At 45.7% G+C, this 18300-nt stretch overlaps 1 protein-coding gene across 1 annotated transcript in view; it reads right to left on the bottom strand.

Annotated features, from left to right (window-relative positions):
- Positions 1-18300, bottom strand: part of LOC126267691 (A disintegrin and metalloproteinase with thrombospondin motifs adt-2-like) — a 215507-nt gene that overhangs the window by 181597 nt on the left and 15610 nt on the right. Inside the window, exon 2 of the mRNA XM_049972994.1 lies at positions 17228-17400. Coding sequence (XP_049828951.1) covers positions 17228-17400 — 173 coding nt within the window. The remainder of the gene's footprint in view (positions 1-17227; positions 17401-18300) is intronic.

The raw sequence follows: 18300 nt of genomic DNA, 5'->3' as shown, positions 1-18300 counted from the left end.
AAATAATTGCAAAAGACTTAAGACAATAGAACATCAAGGAAACACCGCCTACAAGGAAGAAGAGTCGTAGGAAGATCCAGAACAAAGCGGCAGTGTAAAGTGAAGACGGAACAGGTGTTTCCGTGCCCGACACGTCGAAGAACAAAATTATGGAACATGTTTTATGTTCACACATTATATACAGTTTTAAACCGATGCTCACTCGTAAGGCGTTACACTCGTGTGTGGTCCCGTGGATTATCAGTTTGATGACCACTGCTTTACGCATTTGTTACATGGGTGTGAGTTTAACACCATTCCTTGTAGTTGGCGTTGAAATGCTGACAAATCTGCGCATTTCAAAACGTAGCTCCTTTCTGCTAAAGCATCACTTCTCCATATTGACCGTTCCTCCTGCACTGATTCCATACAACAGACTGCACACACACACACACACACACACACACACACACACACATCACTTCATTGCCACATCTTACGTCGAGATGGAAGGTCACATGACGGTCTGGTACCAGTTCTACACCACCCACAGAGCTCTAAAGCGACCATTGTTCTCTTTTAAGTCGATGACTGCCATTTTGTTCGGTGAGGTTAGTAACAGGTATATGAGGTGCGTTCAAAAAGTAAAGCAATACATTTTTTATCGGCCAATTTCGGTTGAAAAAAAATTGCGGAATTTGTTGCGGGACATCGTAAAATAATTCTGCTACAGCCTCTATAGTCTCATGAAGTTCCGATAGGTGGCGGCGCTGTACGTAGCTTACAAAATGGCGTCTGTAACGGAGGTGCATTCCAAGCAGAGAGCTTTTACTGAATTCCTTTTGGCGGAAAAACATAGCATCGCAGATACTCGTGTGCTATGCCTATAGAGACCTGTCGGTGAATAAGAGCACGGTGAGTCATTGACCGAGGTGTCTGTCATCATCGCAACAAGGTCGCTCGAACCTACCAGATCCCAAGCCTCACGGCCGTTAGCATACAGCTGTGAAACTGAAGAAGCGACTTTAGCGTGTTCGTCCCCACAAAAATGCAAAACTAACTTCTCCTCCTCCATGAGAACGCAAGGCCACACTCAAGTCTGTTCATCTGAGAGGAGCTCGCAAAACTTCATTGGACGGTTCTTCCTCATCAATTCTACAGGCCGGATCTCACGCCTTCTACCTGCTTGACACTATGCACTCCGCGGGAAGCAGTACTTGGATGATGGGGAGGTTATTAATGCAGTAAGACGTTGGCTCCGACATCAGCCAGTAGAAACGGACCGAACCGGCATACAGGCCCTCCCAGTAAGGTGGCGTAAGGCAGTCGCACTGAAAGTAGATTATGTTGAAAAATAGGTTTTTGTAGCCAAAATTATGGGAAATAAAATAGTGTATTGGAATTCTGAGTAAAAGCAACTTGCTTTCAGAAAAGAAATTACTGAACGTCGCTCGTATTTTCGCCAAGAAGAGTCACCGATGCACGCGGAACGGTCCGCACTAGACAACGGAAGCTTTAGGGAGAAATCGCATGACCACTCAACCGCCGCCCTAAACTGACGGAAATTGGCTGTATCAGGGCACAAGGGACACACATCTCACCTGGCGGAAGAGCGAAGGAGGAGAGGGTTAGAAGGGTAGGAGGAAGGTGGATCCGAGCATCCACATGTCTACACATTTTGAAACTGTTGCATTTCCCTGGTCAAGACATAGGCCATGTTAGGTGTCCTTGGAATCGTAGTTCAGAGTGGGGGCATATGTTAGTCACCGTAACGATACATGACAGGAATGGTGATGCTGTTCACGAGCCAATCAATGACGAGCAAGCACAGATGTAGATATGGCCGTCTGCTGAATTTTGTGATTTTGGCTTATAGCATGCCGTACCCATACACTCAGTTTTTGAACCTTCCCACTGCATGCAAAAGTCGCACGATGTTGGAATGATCACAGTTCATCACACATGCGAGTTCTCAAGTACACTCACGTGGATTATTGTGGATTAATGCGTTTAAACCATCTTCATCACACCTCGAAGCTCTCGAACGTGCAGAGTCACCAACGTCAAAACGATTCCCTTTAAAAAGAGAAAATCATTTTATCGCCTTGTACTTTTGAGTGGCATTATCCCCATGCACAGCACAAATGTTTCTGGCTGCTGCCATACCTGTATTGAACACAAACAGAAGAATATGTCTGAAATGTTCCGTTTTTTCTACTTGGCACTAATTTTCTAGCGTCCACTGCTCCACTTACTATCTCCAGATGGCAAAATGATAATATGTAAACTCAGATAGCAACAGCAAGCTGCAATTAAAAAATGACACTCTGTAATGTACTCGTAGCAACCGAAATACCACCCCTGCAAGACAAAAACAAATTTCCGCACCAACCTAATACACGCCCTTAGCTGCTTATAGGCGTTGACACACGGGGACCTCGTCCTGCAGATCTGCAATCCCTGTCCCACTTGTGATATGCATGCGGCCTAACGCGGAAGGGGTTAAATCATTAGACGACAGAATTTCAATCACGCATGCTGACTAGGCCAACAGGTGGCAGCGCGAACGCAGCTGAAGGTCGCCAGCCTCGTGGACGCGTTTGCTTCCTCGGGCCACGTGGACACAAATAGTTGTTCTGGTATCTCTACGTGACCTCGATATTAATGGAGCCGAAACGCCGATTCAAGCCAAGCAGTCTTCCGTCGAGCTCTGAGCCAGGCGCCAACTGCATCCGTAGTCCTTCCATCAGAGTCTCGTTTGGAATCTGCGCTACGTACGACGCCGTGCCGCTCGCCAGCCACCGTCCACCAATGGAGCTGCCGGTGTCTGCCCTCACCATCACCAGGACTTGGCCTGTGCACTACAGAGGAGCAGGAACCTGGTATCGGCTGTCGACCTACATTAGTTATCTTTTTCTACTTCATAGTGAATTCTTTACAGACGAATGGAAAAACTGGTAGAAGCTGACCTCGGGGAGGATCAGTTTGGATTCCGTAGAAATGTTGAAACACGTGAGGCAATACTGACCCTTCGACCTTTCGAATCTTAGAATCTTAGAAAAAAGATTAAGGAAAGGCAAACCTACGTTTCTAGCATTTGTAGACTTGGAGAAAGCTTTTGACAAACTTGACTGGAATACTCTCTTTCAAATTCTGAACGAGGCAGGGGTAAAATACAGGGAGCGAAAGGGTATTTACAACTTGTACAGAAACCAGATGGCAGTTATAAGAGTCGAGGGACATGAAAGGGAAGCAGTGGTTGGGAAGGGAGTGAGACAGGGTTGTAGCCTATTCCCGATGTTATTCAATCAGTATATTGAGCAAGCAGTAGAGGAAACAAAAGAAAAATTCGGAGTTGGCATTAAAATCCATGGAGAGCAAAAAAAAAAAAAACTTTGAGTTTCGCCGATGACATTGTAATTCTGTCAGAGGACTTGGAAGAGCAGTTGAACGGAATGGACAGTGTCTTGAAAGGAAGATATAAGATGAACATCAACAAAAGCAAAATGAAGATAATGGAATGTAGTCGAATTAAGGCGGGTGATGTTGAGGGAATTAGATTAGGAAATGACACGCTTAAAGTAGTAAAGGAGTTTTGCTATTTGGGGATCAAAATAACTGATGATGGTCGAAGTAGAGAAGATATAAAATGTAAACTGGCAGTGGCAAGGAAAGCATTTCTGAAGAAGAGAAATTTGTTAACATCGAGTATTGATTTAAGTGTCAGGAAGTCGTTTCTGAAAGTATTTGTATGGAGTGTAGCCATGTATGGAAGTGAAACATGGACGATAAATAGTTTGGACAAGAAGAGAATAGAAGCATTCGAAATGTGGTGCTACAGAAGAATGCTGAAGATCAGATGGGTAGATCACATAACTAATGAGGAGGTACTGAACAGAATTGGGGAGAAGAGGAGATTGTGGCACAGCTTGACTAGAAGAAGGGATCGGCTGGTAGGACATGTTCTGAGACATCAAGCGATCACCAATTTGGTACTGGAGGTTAGAGTGCAGGGTAAAAATCGTAGAGGAAGACCAAGAGATGAATACACTAAGCAGATTCAGAAGGATGTAGGTTGCAGTAGATACTGGGAGATGAAGAAGCTTTCACAGGATAGAGTAGCATGGAGAGCTGCATCGAACCATTCTCGGGACTGATGACCACAACAACAACAGTGAATATTAAACTTTGAATGTTTCATCATTATTGTCAAAAATGTTCAAATGTGTGTGAAATCTTATGGGACTTAACTGCTAAGGTCATCAGTCCCTAAGCTTACACACTACTTAACCTAAATTATCCTAAGGACAAACACACACACACCCATGCCTGAGGGAGGACTCGAACCTCCTCTGGGACCAGCCGCAAAGTCCATGACTGCAGTGCCCTAGACCGCTCGGCTACCATCATTATAGTCGCCAGCCTAATTTCGAACTTGTGCTGATCACGAACTTACAGAAACTGTTGTAGTGAAATATCAGGAGTCTCCTGAAGCGATGTGTACCATCTAGAAGTAATGGATGTTGTTCTTCACTGGTGAGGCCTACAGACTGTAGTCTACCGCCCAGGCCAATGAGTCCGTCTTTAGTGAATGGGTAAAAGTGTCCAATTTTAGAGTTTGTGGGACCAGTTTACCGTTCTGGAGTGCGTTGAATTCCGGCATGAAGCACTGACGTTGGACTGTTTTGATCCATTAAGTGTGTGCATTTGCGAGCGCGACTGCTGCCAACTTTCAGCAACTTTATCTTTGTGACGAATCTTACGTATGAAGCGAAGGATCCAGCCGGTTGCGCAAATTGGTCTCCAGTAGGAACTGAATTTGGAAATGTTTATGATACTGGGAGTACAGCAACTGCAATCACTTGTTTTAAATTCCTTCTTTCTTTCGAGATTTCATGATACATGTTTGGAATACCAGATGGCCAACATTCTATTGGGAGTGCAAGCCACGACGGACCCTCCCAACAAACACGCGCAGATTGGATTTAGTTGCCAAGAAAGCTTCGTATTAGGTGATCCGCTAGGTTATTATTTACCGGACAAAACCTCCATTGACTAAGGGACGTATATGCACGAATTTCTGTCACTCTATTACAGGTGAAAGTCTTCCATAGATTTGCATCACTGCGTATCCAGCCTAAAGTCAGTGCAGCGTCCGCTCACAACATTGTATGTGTAATGTCGTACGCTGTAACTCTGCAAAAATATTTTAGTAATCGTGCTCCCACAAATGCGCCTATAAGTTCGAGACGTGGCAATTTCATCCTTTTGACAGTTGCCAGGTGCAAGTCTGTTCTTGCTCCAGGCCAAGTGAATCGTTGTGTTGCCGTGTACAATTATGAGGATGCACAGAACTGCGCGCCATACTGTCGTTCCGAAACATCACAAAATACTTGTGTCTGAACGTCGCGATCTTTGGTAGTTTATATCCATCGAGGGATACTAATGCAACGGAATGGAGGTAAATTAGACACTCAAGTATTCCAGTATGTTGTCAGATTGTTGAGTAGCAGTTCATTCCAGTCATTTCCCCTACACCAGGTTTATTGGAATAATAGTTTTCCCATGATTGACATAGGAGAGAATAATCCTAGTGGATAGTAAAATTTAGCTAAAATCAATAATAGTTTCCTTTCAGTAGCAGGTTCATCAGATAATTTTCCTGTGACTTCATCCCTTATAATGTAAAAGTTGTGAGTTGTTGTGTTCCAATTTACGCCTAAAACTTGAATAGATGTTGTAATCTCTTGTCCTTCGGTTCTCCATATGTCCTGTAACTGATCTGAAGTAGTGACCCACTCCGTTAATTAAAATCAATAGTTTCATAGGGGCGTTAGTCCGTAATACACAGCGATAGCTTCATTGTCGCCATCTGCAAAAACACGAAGTCATCCATCGTTGGCTAGTACCTATGCGTTGACGGGAAATGCAGTCCCATGTGTAGAAGCATGTTCTTTCAGCGTTGCCGAAAGCAAGAATGAACTGCATGTCAGGCCGAATGGAAGTTTAGAGAAAAGGTCTTCACATCGTTTGTTGTATGGTAGTTACTGCGACTGTGTTGAAAAACTTTGTATCAAAGTCAAGTCCCCATCGTCTTCGTGCAAGATAAGTTGCAGAAATGCTTGCATAGTATAGCTAATAAGAGCTACGGGGTATATTCGGGACAGTATCGGAACAGCAAGTACACTCCTGAAAATGGAAAAAAGAACACATTGACACCGGTGTGTCAGACCCACCATACTTGCTCCGGACACTGCGAGAGTGCTGTACAAGCAATGATCCCACGCACGGCACAGCGGACACACCAGGAACCGCGGTGTTGGCCGTCGAACGGCGCTAGCTGCGCAGCATTTGTGCACCGCCGCCGTCAGTGTCAGCCAGTTTGCCGTGGCATACGGAGCTCCATCGCAGTCTTTAACACTGATAGCATGCCGCGACAGCGTGGACGTGAACCGTATGTGCAGTTGACGGACTTTGAGCGAGGGCGTATAGTGGGCATGCGGGAGGCCGGCTGGACTTACCGCCGAATTGCTCAACACGTGGGGCGTGAGGTCTCCACAGTACATCGATGTTGTCGCCAGTGGTCGGCGGAAGGTGCACGTGCCCGTCGACCTGGGACCGGACCGCAGCGACGCACGGATGCACGCCAAGACCGTAGGATCCTACGCAGTGCCTAAGGGACCGCACCGCCACTTCCCAGCAAATTAGGGACACTGTTGTTCCTGGGGTATCGGCGAGGACCATTCGCAACCGTCTCCATGAAGCTGGGCCACGGTCCCGCACACCGTTAGGCCGTCTTCCGCTCACGCCCCAACATCGTGCATCCCGCCTCCAGTGGTGTCGCCACAGGCGTGAATGGAGGGACGAATGGAGACGTGTCGTCTTCAGCGATGAGAGTCGCTTCTGCCTTGGTGCCAGTGATGGTCGTATGCTTGTTTGGCGCCGTGCAGGTGAGCGCCACAATCAGGACTGCATACGACCCAGGCACACAGGGCCAACACCCGGCATCATGGTGTGGGGAGCGATCTCCTACACTGGCCGTACACCTCTGGTGATCGTCGAGGGGACACTGAATAGTGCACGGTACATCCAAACCGTCATCGAACCCATCGTTCTACCATTCCTAGACCGGCAAGGGAACTTGCTGTTCCAACAGGACAATGCACGTCTGCATGTATCCCGTGCTACCCAACGTGCTCTAGAAGGCGTAAGTCAACTACCCTGGCCAGCAAGATCTCCGGATCTGTCCCCCATTGAGCATGTTTGGGACTGGATGAAGCGTCGTCTCACGTGGTCTGCACGTCCAGCACGAACGCTGGTCCAACTGAGGCGCCAGGTGGAAATGGCATGGCAAGCCGTTCCACAGGACTACATCCAGCATCTCTACGATCGTCTCCATGGGAGAATAGCAGCCTGCATTGCTGCGAAAGGTGGATATACACTGTACTAGTGCCGACATTGTGCATGCTCTGTTGCCTGTGTCTATGTGCCTGTGGTTCTGTCAGTGTGATCATGTGATGTATCTGACCCCAGGAATGTGTCAATAAAGTTTCCCCTTCCTGGGACAATGAATTCACGGTGTTCTTATTTCAATTTCCAGGAGTGTATTTCTAGCAGAAGATCTGGTCTCGTCTCTAAAGTGTTGTTGAGAGAGGGTGCTTTGATCACTTTAGAAGACGCATCAAATGGATCCTCCTCTTCATTTTCTAAGTTTCTCCATCCTAACTGACGGATGTGGGAGGTAAAACATGGTAGTACTTGGCTCTTCAGGAGCAGCGAGTTCTACGCGATTTTTTGTAACGTACTCCAACATAAGGCGGTGGTAAGTGTCCTTTAAGGAATCGTTGCTAAGAAGTCTTTTATGTAAACTTCGAAATCTTCTTTCTGCGTTCAGTCGTTTACTAGAATATAAAATAATATTTTGTTTATTAAGAAGACGAGCAACTCTTCGATGATCCTGCACAAGATAGCATGCCTGAAATTCTTGAAAGAGGGCAGAATCCCTATTAGTCTTTACCCCATCATTATGCGCACTTATGCCAATAGTATCTAGATCCCACATTCATCTCAACTGGTCATCTGTGGACATCTGAGTCTGAAGTACAAAGTTAACAACTGCTAAATTCGCAGAGACAGCAGATTTCTAGCCACTGAGGACCTAACCCCAGCATGGTCGGTAACTTTATTACTTTATCGGGCCCAATGGCCTCATTCTTAGCAAAAGGCGCAAATGGACCGTAGTTTTCAATGGCCTTGGGTAATGTTTATTTCTGAGTAGCGCAGACATGACGGGCTGCAGCTATAGAAGCGTAAGTCAACGTTTTATTATCACAGCGGATCTCCCGAGGAGCAAGCGCTGCTTCTAGAATGAGATTTTCACTCTGCAGCGGAGTGTGCACTGATATGAAACTTCCTGACAGATTAAAACTGTGTGCCAGACCGAGGCTCGAACTCGGGACCTTTGCCTTTCGCGAGCAAGTGCTCTAACATCTTTTTTTTTTCATTTTGTTCGTTGTGTTTGGTCGTTGCGGACGTTACATGACATCCATTCATGTTCGTTTGTAGATCCTTCCACTCAGGTTTTTATTACAGAGGCCAACCGGCTATCTGACCAAACACGCTGAGCTACCGTCCCGGCACCATCTCAGCTACCCAAGCACGACTCACGCCCCGTCCTCACAGAGCACTTTCCCGCGAAAGGCAAAGGTCCCGAGTTCGAGTCTCGGTCCGGCACACAGTTTTAATCTGCCAGGAAATTTCAAGCGCTGCGTCTATTTCCGTTCCTACGAACTCCATCAACCGAAGTATGTACCCTTCTGAAAGACCGGTTTACTTGACACGGATGAGCCAGCGTCGGCAGCTATCATCAGGAAGAGGAAAAGTTTTGAGAATTTTTGGAGCTAGCGGGCAACCATAAGTATTTCCGTCTTCACCGAGCGCGCAAAGCTTGAACTCGGCGGTTGTACTCGATAAATGTAGAATTAAGGGTTTCTGGATTCGGAAATTGAGTGGGTTTAATAGTTTCTAAATAATCCAGGTGAGCTTGTATAATTCCATTTTAATCACCATAGAGTGCTGTGAGGATTCTCCATGTTTCTTTATATGTGGCAGAGATCACACCAAGAGCGTCAACTAAATACTTTGGTTCCCCTTCTAAGCAACCACGGAGAAAAATATGTTTATGAATGGTGGATATTGTGGAATCTTGATCAATCGATTGTTAGAATTGTTCCCAAAAACGAGCCCAGTTCTCAACATTTCCGGAACATCTCAAGTTTTAAAGTGGACAATCTCGTATTAGGCGATGGTACAATTGAAGTGACTGTCGTAGCAGGTTGTGTATCACTGATGGTAGTGTGAGCCTTGGAATTCGTAAGTTTCTCCTCTATTCTCAGTGAAGTGGGTACGATAGCGCGCATGGCTGCGTCTGTATATTCTTAAAATTTGAGCATATCAGCAGCGCAATTAGCGTCATCGAGAAGATTGTGTATTTTGTTATCAAGACCTGTTAGTGTACACAACAGTTCCTGCAATCGATCTTAGAAATATTCATAATCCTCAATGATAGTTGTGTCATTAAATATATGTACTTCGTTCAAAATACGTGTGATATTACCTCTTTTCAAGCGTTGTAACTGATAGTTGCTATCAGCGTTTTCCGTTTCAGACATCGCGATGTGATTGCACTCGTTTAAGCTGATCAAGATAATACGTAGTTTGGTAAACAACTAACAGATGGCAACGACAGTCATAAACAATCTACAGGCGTAGTGTAAGATCTGATGATCCGTTAAAGCGCCAATCGAACAGCTACAATAGCAGTATAGAGGAGCAATAATGCGATCAGTTACCTTTACAAATGACGCTACTAAATATGAGGCTTGATAATCCAGTTGAACTTAACTGTGTATGCAGGTGATTGTCGTCGGAGAATTTGTTGCGTGGAGTGATAAGTCACTGCAGTGAGCTTCTCGTGGTACTGCCGCGTGAAGTACGTTAAAAATCTGCAATCGTGGAAATCTCCCGCTTTTCAGCACCAATTCTTATGTCGTGAATCACAGTAGCAAGCAGCGATTGGCAGCCTAACACACCACTTTATTTACAAGTCACAGAACATACATTTAACGACGAATTTACAACATATTACGTTTTACAAAGAGTATCATTAATCATAGATATAAATGTCCCTACGACTTCAATTCCCAACACCATGATAGCTCTGAAGGCTACTCCCCATCTATGAGTTACCCAGGTGGTGCCTTCACTGAGGTACAGATTGCCTTGGTAAGGCTAGGTGGGGGCCATCCAACGTTACTGACCTGATGACTAGAGGAAACCCGCTAAAAGGAGAAGTCAGACTGAAGAACAGTGTGTCCGTGTTCGCAAAACCTCTCTTACTTATTATGCCTGAGAGATGATTACTGAGCTACATTGCATTTCTGGTATACGTTTTGGATTCATCTCGAAATTATTTCCCGCATACACACACAGTTGCTTCCTACAATATCTCACTTTCTTCCAAGAACAGCAGAACAGTTGATCAGGTATTCCACTTTGTGCTATTTATGACACGTACTAGTATGAATGAAATTATGTAATGGCGAAGTCGAGGTCTGTACCTATTTTGATCTAAAGATTTCAGAACAATTTCCCTTAGCACTATTGCTTTATAGTTGCTTTATTCTTACGGTAAAACACTAATCAACTCTTTTTTCGCTTTGTAATAGATGTAGAGTGTAGAATGTGTGGTACCATCTTTCTGCATTTCTTCCTTAACTTTCATCCCAGCTACATTCGCATTTCTGGATAAACAACGTGCCATACATAAAAAAGTGAAATGTGAAAAATAATCGCTGTAAGGAACAATGACAAAAGTTCCTATGTTGCTGAGGATGGACATTTCTCCGAAAGAGCTCTGAATGACTACTTAATCAATTTCATTTGTCTCCCATTTCCAGATTTAGTTTTGAAACCATTTTATCCTTCTTGTCTTTATTTGCCTCTTCCACCCATCCGGTGCTCCTTCTTTCCCTCATTCAACTTCAATTGAATCCACACCTTATACGCATTTAATTTCCATCTCGCATGTGGTATTGGATGAAAACTTACAGCGACCTTACATTGGGATTGCAAGATACGTTAGACTACCTTTACCTTTACTGTCATGTCACTACAATTCCATTTACCCCTACTTTTGTTGTTACGATCTTGACTCATAACTTGCACCTTAGTGCAACATGACAATTTCTTACATCAGTGTCTAGCCGCGCTAAGTTATTTAGTTCGATATGAGTCACTTCAAGTTTAGGTCAACTAGAACGAGTTCCTGCTCCGAGCAGGTGTTTAGTGAAATGCTGATGATACTATCGTCAACACTCGAAACTCAATCGCGCTGTCAACACTGCAATACATCACGAACTTGTACTCGTGCTGTTTACACCATACTAAACCTGCATCGGTATACATAAGGTACTTCACTGATCTAGAATTTTATCTGTTTTAAACCCCCATTTTTCCAGGGTAATTTTACTTTTCTACTTTTACTTCCCGTTTAAGTTCTTCACGTATCTGATGAGTCAACTGACAGCCGGATGTTATGTCCAGATGCTTCTTTTTCATTTTCAATGTTCTTCAGTTGACGGATGAAGCTCACTGCGTTATATTTTTACTTGAGTTTATGCTTACATTACTGTCCCTTGTACTCATGGCTGCACAACATAGAACCATGTCTCATTCTACAGGATGGAGCAAATAAAAGTGGCCCAGAGAGCAGAGTTCCGTAGTACAAAGAAACACAGCAGAGGGAAAGGAAATACAGTACTAACCGGACTACAGCAGATGTTGAAAGTGACCACCATCCACCTTCTGGCACTTCTGAGTTCTGATCAGCAAGTTGCTGAAGGCGGATCGAAACTGGACTGCGGAATTGCTGCAGCCTCATCCGAGATATTCTGCTGCTGTTCTCAAAGACTATGAGGGGTTGCGATACACCTTAGAGTTGAGGACTCCCACATAAAGTAATCACACACTGACAGATCAGGTGACTGGGTCACCATCTAGTGTTGCGACCAGACTGACTTCTGCTAACAACTCTTTCAGGCCTGAAGATTGTGTAAGTGTGCTTCAAGGTTCGGCCGGCTCTAGTGGGCAGTTGCTCCATCCTGTTGCAAGTAACTGTAGGTCTTTTTCTCCTCCATTAATGCTGCCACATATGATTTATAATGTTGAAAATGTAACGCACCGAAATCAGCGTCTGATGAACGAAGATGGGACTAATAATGTGGCATGCAACGCTGCACACCAATCCCCAATTTTCTGATCATGCAGTGGTGTTTCGTGAAGTTACGCGAGTTTTCGCTGCCCAGAACCTGTGATTCTGTGACCTGAGATAACCACTCACATGAAACCAGGCTTCAGTAGGCATAAAGAACGGATCTATGTCAAAGCTATTCATTGTTATCCCAGTGAACAGTCACTCACAAAACTATAGGCGCTGAGGAGCATCTGCTGGCGTTAATGCATGAACATCAGACCCTCGGCAGGGATGCATGTGCAGGTCCAAGTGTGCCGCGCGTGATTAGCCGAGCGGTCTAGGGCGCTGCAGTCGTGGACTGTGCGGCTAGTCCCGGCACAGGTTCGAGTCCTCTCTGGGGCATGGGTGTGTGATGATTTAGGTTAAGTAGTGTTTAAGCTTAGGAACTGATGGGCTTAGCAATTAAGTCCCATAAAATTTCACACATTTGAACATTTTTTTTTTTAGGTCCAGGTAGAATATTCGTCCGCATGATCGACGCGATATGCCGCTCTCCTGTGACAGGAGTCGGTTTGATTTGGTAGGATTCTGAAACATTTTCTGGTGAACTGCAGCCACGTTTTCAAGTTTGCGGGCACGTTTCAGAATGTTCCTTGACTTGTTCAAAATAGGTCCTGTGTGACGCCATTTTCGGACTAAGCGTTGCGTGGCACTATTTACTAAGACTTTGACACCACTAAATGTCTCGGCAAACAACTGACCACACCGTTTCCATGACTTTGCTGTCACGTAACTTTCCACAACGAACACCCGCTGTTCCACTGCGGGTATCGTTCACATTCAGTCGCATACACTCGTCCGGGCCGCTTTTATTTGCCCCATTTCGTCATATAACTTATTTGTTCTATTCTCTCCAGATATTCCGACGATGCCTTACAAGAACGAAATGCGCAACATTCTTTATTTCTTTCTTGCGCTTACGCCATAGTCCCGCAGCGATCGCAGGATCGGCGTGGTTACAACGTGGTTACAACCCTCAGGACGGAATCAGTGTAACCCAACTGCCTGCGTCTAGTGTAAATCGTGAAACAGTGCGGACGTGTTTCAAATGTCCGCGATGCTTGTAACTGACGCGGAACGTGGGGACCAGCCCAGTATTCACCTAGCGGGATGTGGAAAACCGCCTATAAACCACATCCAGGCTGGTTGGCACACCGGCCCTCGTCGTTAATCCGCCGGGCGGATTCGAAGCGGGGCCGGCGCGCCTACCCGAGTCCAGGAAGCAGCGCGTTAGCGCTCTCGGCTACCCTGGCGGGTAGCGAAATGCGCAACTGTCAGTAATAAAAACAATTTTGCAACAGAAACTGTTTTCATTCAAAAATATTCACAACCGATTGCGGCATCAGACAGCCAAAATGGAGTGGAACCAATTCATAATAATCGGTATGTGTCAAGTCATGGTACGAAAAATATTCGCAAAAGATTACAGAAATAGCTACGACTGAAATGCACCTTCCACACCCTGCTGCTTTGGCGCCTCGTTGGGCTGTCGGTGAGTAGAGGCCTTGCACCATTTTAAAAGAGTTAAAACTGCAACTCATCGCACCACATTAAATTCCTCCAGTCAGCTACTACACAGATTCTGCGTTGTTTGAGCCAGTGAAAACGTGCAGTTTCCTGCGCAGTTAGTAATAACAGCCTTTTGTGACGTACATGACTGCAAATTTCAATCGCATGGTTTTACCTTCGTAGTGATAGCCCGGAAGTTGATTTAGATGGACTTGCACTGACTGAGACTAATTGCCACTGTTACGCGACAAATAAGTAGTAAAACTGGAGAGTAAAATTCCAGCGTCTGACGAGGCTGTTGGCCTAGAGTACCGGCGGGTCAGATTCAGCAATCAACATGACATCATGGCACCCGACATCACGGTCTACCAGAGGGAACGACACGGGCAGTGATCTAGGAGGGAATGAGTACTCCCCGGAACGGCACAGGAACAAGTCGCTGTCACCGCCATCTCCAGGCATTTCACTCCAAGTTCACACGCCCCACCCCATTATAGAGCTACAACTAGCTTAACAGTCCCCTGTTGACGTGCAGGGGCCATGGATTCATGAGGCTGTCTCCTTACCCGTACACGTCCTTCCTCACGATAGAATTTGAAACGAGATCCGTCCGACCAGGCATCATGTTTCCAGTCATCATCAGTCCAATGTCGATGATCACAAGCCCAGATGAAGTGTAAAGCTTTGTGTCGTGCAGTCATCAAGGGTACACGAGTGGGCCTTCGGCTCCGAAAATCCATATAGATGATGTTTCGTTGAATTGTTCGCACGCAGTTGATGGCCCAGCATTGAAATCTGCAGCAGTTTTCCAAAGGATTGCACTTCTGTTACGCTGAACGATTCTCTTCATTCTCTTCAATCGTCGTTGGTCCCGTTGTTGCATGATCTTTTTCCGGGCACAGTGACGTGGGAGATTTGATGTTTTACCGGATTCCTGGTATTCAAGTTACACTCATGAAATGTTCGTACAGGAAAATTTCCAGTTCGTCGCTACCTCGAAAACGCTGTGTCCCATCGCTCGTGCACCGACTATAATACTACGTTTAAATTCACTTAAATGTTGATAACCTGCCATTAATGCAGCAGTAAGCGACCTAATAATTGCGCCAGACAATTGTTGTCTTATATAGGCGTTGCCCACCGCAGAGCAGTATTCTGCCTGTTTACATATCTCTGTATTTGAATGCCCGCCCCCGTTAGCTGAGTGGACAGCGCGGTGGAATGCCACGCCAACGTTCTCGGGGTGGATTCCCGGCTGTGGCAGGAGATTTTCTCCGATCAGGGACTGGGTGTTGTGTTGTTCTCATCGTCATTTCATCCCCATTTCCAACGCGCAAGTCGCCCAATGTGGCGTCGAATGCAATAAGTACTTGCCCTCGGCGACCGCACTTCCCCGAATGGGGGACTCCCGCCTCACAATGCCGTACGCTCATTTCCATTTTGTATTTGAATACGCATCCCTACACCAGTTTCATTGGCGCTTGAGCTTATAACCAAATCTGTGAATTTTATTCTCTGTTTCGTCATGTGAGTGCCATGCTATTCTGTTACGCCTGCTGCCGACCTGTCTTACCACGCTGATTTCCTATAACCAATAGCCAGATACACACCACTTTACTATCATGATTTAAGACAGCGTTTGAAGGACACCTGACCGCCTGCAACCAATTCTACACCATCTAAAACTCTTCGAAGCGACAGCGCGTCCTTTAAAAGGTTGAGCTAAGTCTAAATACTAAACTCTGGTCTCCAATCTACATCTACATCTACATCCATACTCGGCAAGCCACCTGATGGAGTGTGGTGGAGCGTACCTTGAGTACCTCTATCGGTTCTCCCTTCTATTCCAGTCTCTTATTGTTCGTGGAAAGAAAGATGGTCGGTATGCTTCTGTGTGAGTTGTAATCTCTCTGATTTTATCCTCATGGTCTCTTCGCGAGATATACGTAGGAGGGCACAATATACTGCTTGACTCTTCGGTGAAGGTATGTTCTCGAAACTTCAACAAAAGCCCGTACCGAGCTACTGAGCGTCTCCACTGCAGAGTCTTCCACTGCAGTTTATCTATCATCTCCGTAACGCTTTCGTGATTACTAAATGATCCTGTAACGAAGCGCGCTGCCCTCCGTTGGATCTTCTCTATCTCTTCTATCAACCCTATCTGGTACGGATCCCACACTGCTGAGCAGTATTCAAGCAGTGGGCGAACAAGCGTACTGTAACCTACTTCCTTTGTTTTCGGATTGCATTTCCTTAGGATTCTTCCAATGAATCTGTCTGGCATCTGCTTTACCGACGATCAACTTTATGTGATCATTCCATTTTAAATCACTCCTAATGAGTACTCCCAGATAATTTATGGAATTACCTGCTTCCAGTTGCTGACCTGCTATATTGTAGCTAAATGATAAGGGATCTATCTTTCTATGTATTCGCAGCACATTACACTTGTCTACATTGAGATTCAACTGCCATTCTCTGCACCATGCGTCAATTCGCTGCAGATCCTCCTCCACTTCAGTACAATTTTCCATTGTTACAACCTCTCGATATACCACAGCATCATCCGCAAAAAGACTCAGTGAACTTCGGATGTCATTCACAAGGTCATTTATATATATTGTGAATAGCAACGGTCCTACGACTCTCCCCTGCAGCACACCTGAAATCGCTCTTACTTCGGAAGACTTCTCTCCATTCAGAATGGCATGCTGCGTTCTGTTATCTAGGCACTCTTCAATCCAATCACACAATTGGTATGATAGTCCATATGCATAATGCCATCCTTAACAGTGCGGGGAAGTATATACCGACCAACCAGCACCTGCCACCTTCACAGTCCAACAATTCTCTAAACTGAAGGTCAACAGTCGCTTTTAAAGCCAACGTCTTACATGTAGATGGATCAAGGCGTGGCATCTATGGAGGCAGGCCAAATACAGTTTGCGTTGGCACATCGCTCTGGTCAACACTGAGTGCTTTCGTCCTCGGTGTCGCACATAGACTCGTCACTCGCGATCTTTGGCGTTAAGAGGAAAGAACAGAGGCTGTCTGTTTGACGGTATGCTGCGACACCTGCACTCACTTCAACGACTTTCACTGTTCATCCTATGAGCTAAGCTTACTCCAGACTCTGAACTTCTTATTCCGCCAGTACTGATATCCCTTGTGCCTTTTTTGACAATTTGGCTTAAATTTACGTCGAGTAAAGGAACACAGCATTCTGTGTGTGGTCTCTTGAGCACTGTCGATCTTTGCCTCCTGTGTTACGTGTTCCTCTAGCACCAGTGTGATGTAATATATTGGTCAATAGACGTCTCCAGTTTGGCTTCTCGTCACATGGGGCAGTGAACTGTTCAGGGCAGTGCTGTATTCTGGGCTTGCAGCTGCGCTGTACTACGTTGCTCGCGAGGTGACCTCACTGACCTGCCGAAGGCGCTGAAGCTGTAGCGCAGGTGGCCCTCGCCGGGCCCGCCGTCGTCGCTCAGCTCGGGCTCGGCGGGCAGCAGGAAGACGACCTGGTAGTCGGGCACCGAGACGCGCGCCCCGCCGCCGAAGTACCACGCCAGCTCGTCCGCCGTCATGTGCTCGTGCAGCGCCTGCCGACAAACACAGCTGCAGCACGGCATCAGCGCATGTCACGCGAACATAAACGACCTCGTGGAACCAAAAGAACGTGATAACGGCCACACGCCCAGTGAAATGTGGTTACGGAATGCTTGCATACCACATCGTTACTGTTAACGAATCTTTGGGCTTCAGGGAAGGTAAAGACATCAGTGAGGCAGTTCTGACGTCGAGCTTGATAACAGATGCAATATACATTCATAGAATTTGTCTATTTAGAAAAAGCATTCGACGCTGTAAAACGGTACAATATTTTCAAAATTCTCAGTAAAAACGTAAGCTAAAGAGGGAATACGGATAATATAAAACACATACAAGTACAAAAGGAAGAATATATACAATGGAAGACCAACAACTAAATAGTCCGATTAGAAAGGGCAAAAGACAATGATTGAGAAAAACAGAACAATAGACGAAAGTAAGCAAGAGTAGCAGGAATGAGATTAGCGATAAACTTAACATCAAAATTGGGGACCACGAAGCAGACAAAGTTATTAAATTCCTCTAGCCTGGAAGCAAAATAACACGGGACGATGAAGCAAAACGGACTTTTTGTTTTCGACTCATCAGTCTTCTGACTAGTTTAACGCGGCCAGATCCGAGTTCCAAACTTTTCATCTCAGAGTGGCACTTGCAACTTACGAACTCAATTACTTGCAGGATCTGTTCCAGTCTCAGTCATCCTTATAGCTTTTACTCTCTTCAGCAGTGATTCCCAACCTTTCTTGGACCATTGCCTTTGAGTGTAGTCACACATCAGCTAGTCCCCCCCCCCCCTCTCCACCTCCCCCCCCCCCCCCCAGCCGTCGGTTGTGCTCCCCCCACCTCCACATTATCACCAACTTTAGAACCTAGCTAAATTGTAGAATAAA

Source organism: Schistocerca gregaria, chromosome 4 (assembly GCF_023897955.1).
Source record: "Schistocerca gregaria isolate iqSchGreg1 chromosome 4, iqSchGreg1.2, whole genome shotgun sequence".
In the NCBI taxonomy this organism is placed as follows: domain Eukaryota; kingdom Metazoa; phylum Arthropoda; class Insecta; order Orthoptera; family Acrididae; genus Schistocerca; species Schistocerca gregaria.
The sequence above is the reverse complement of the archived record's forward strand: the minus strand, read 5'-3'. Positions and strand labels throughout refer to the sequence as shown.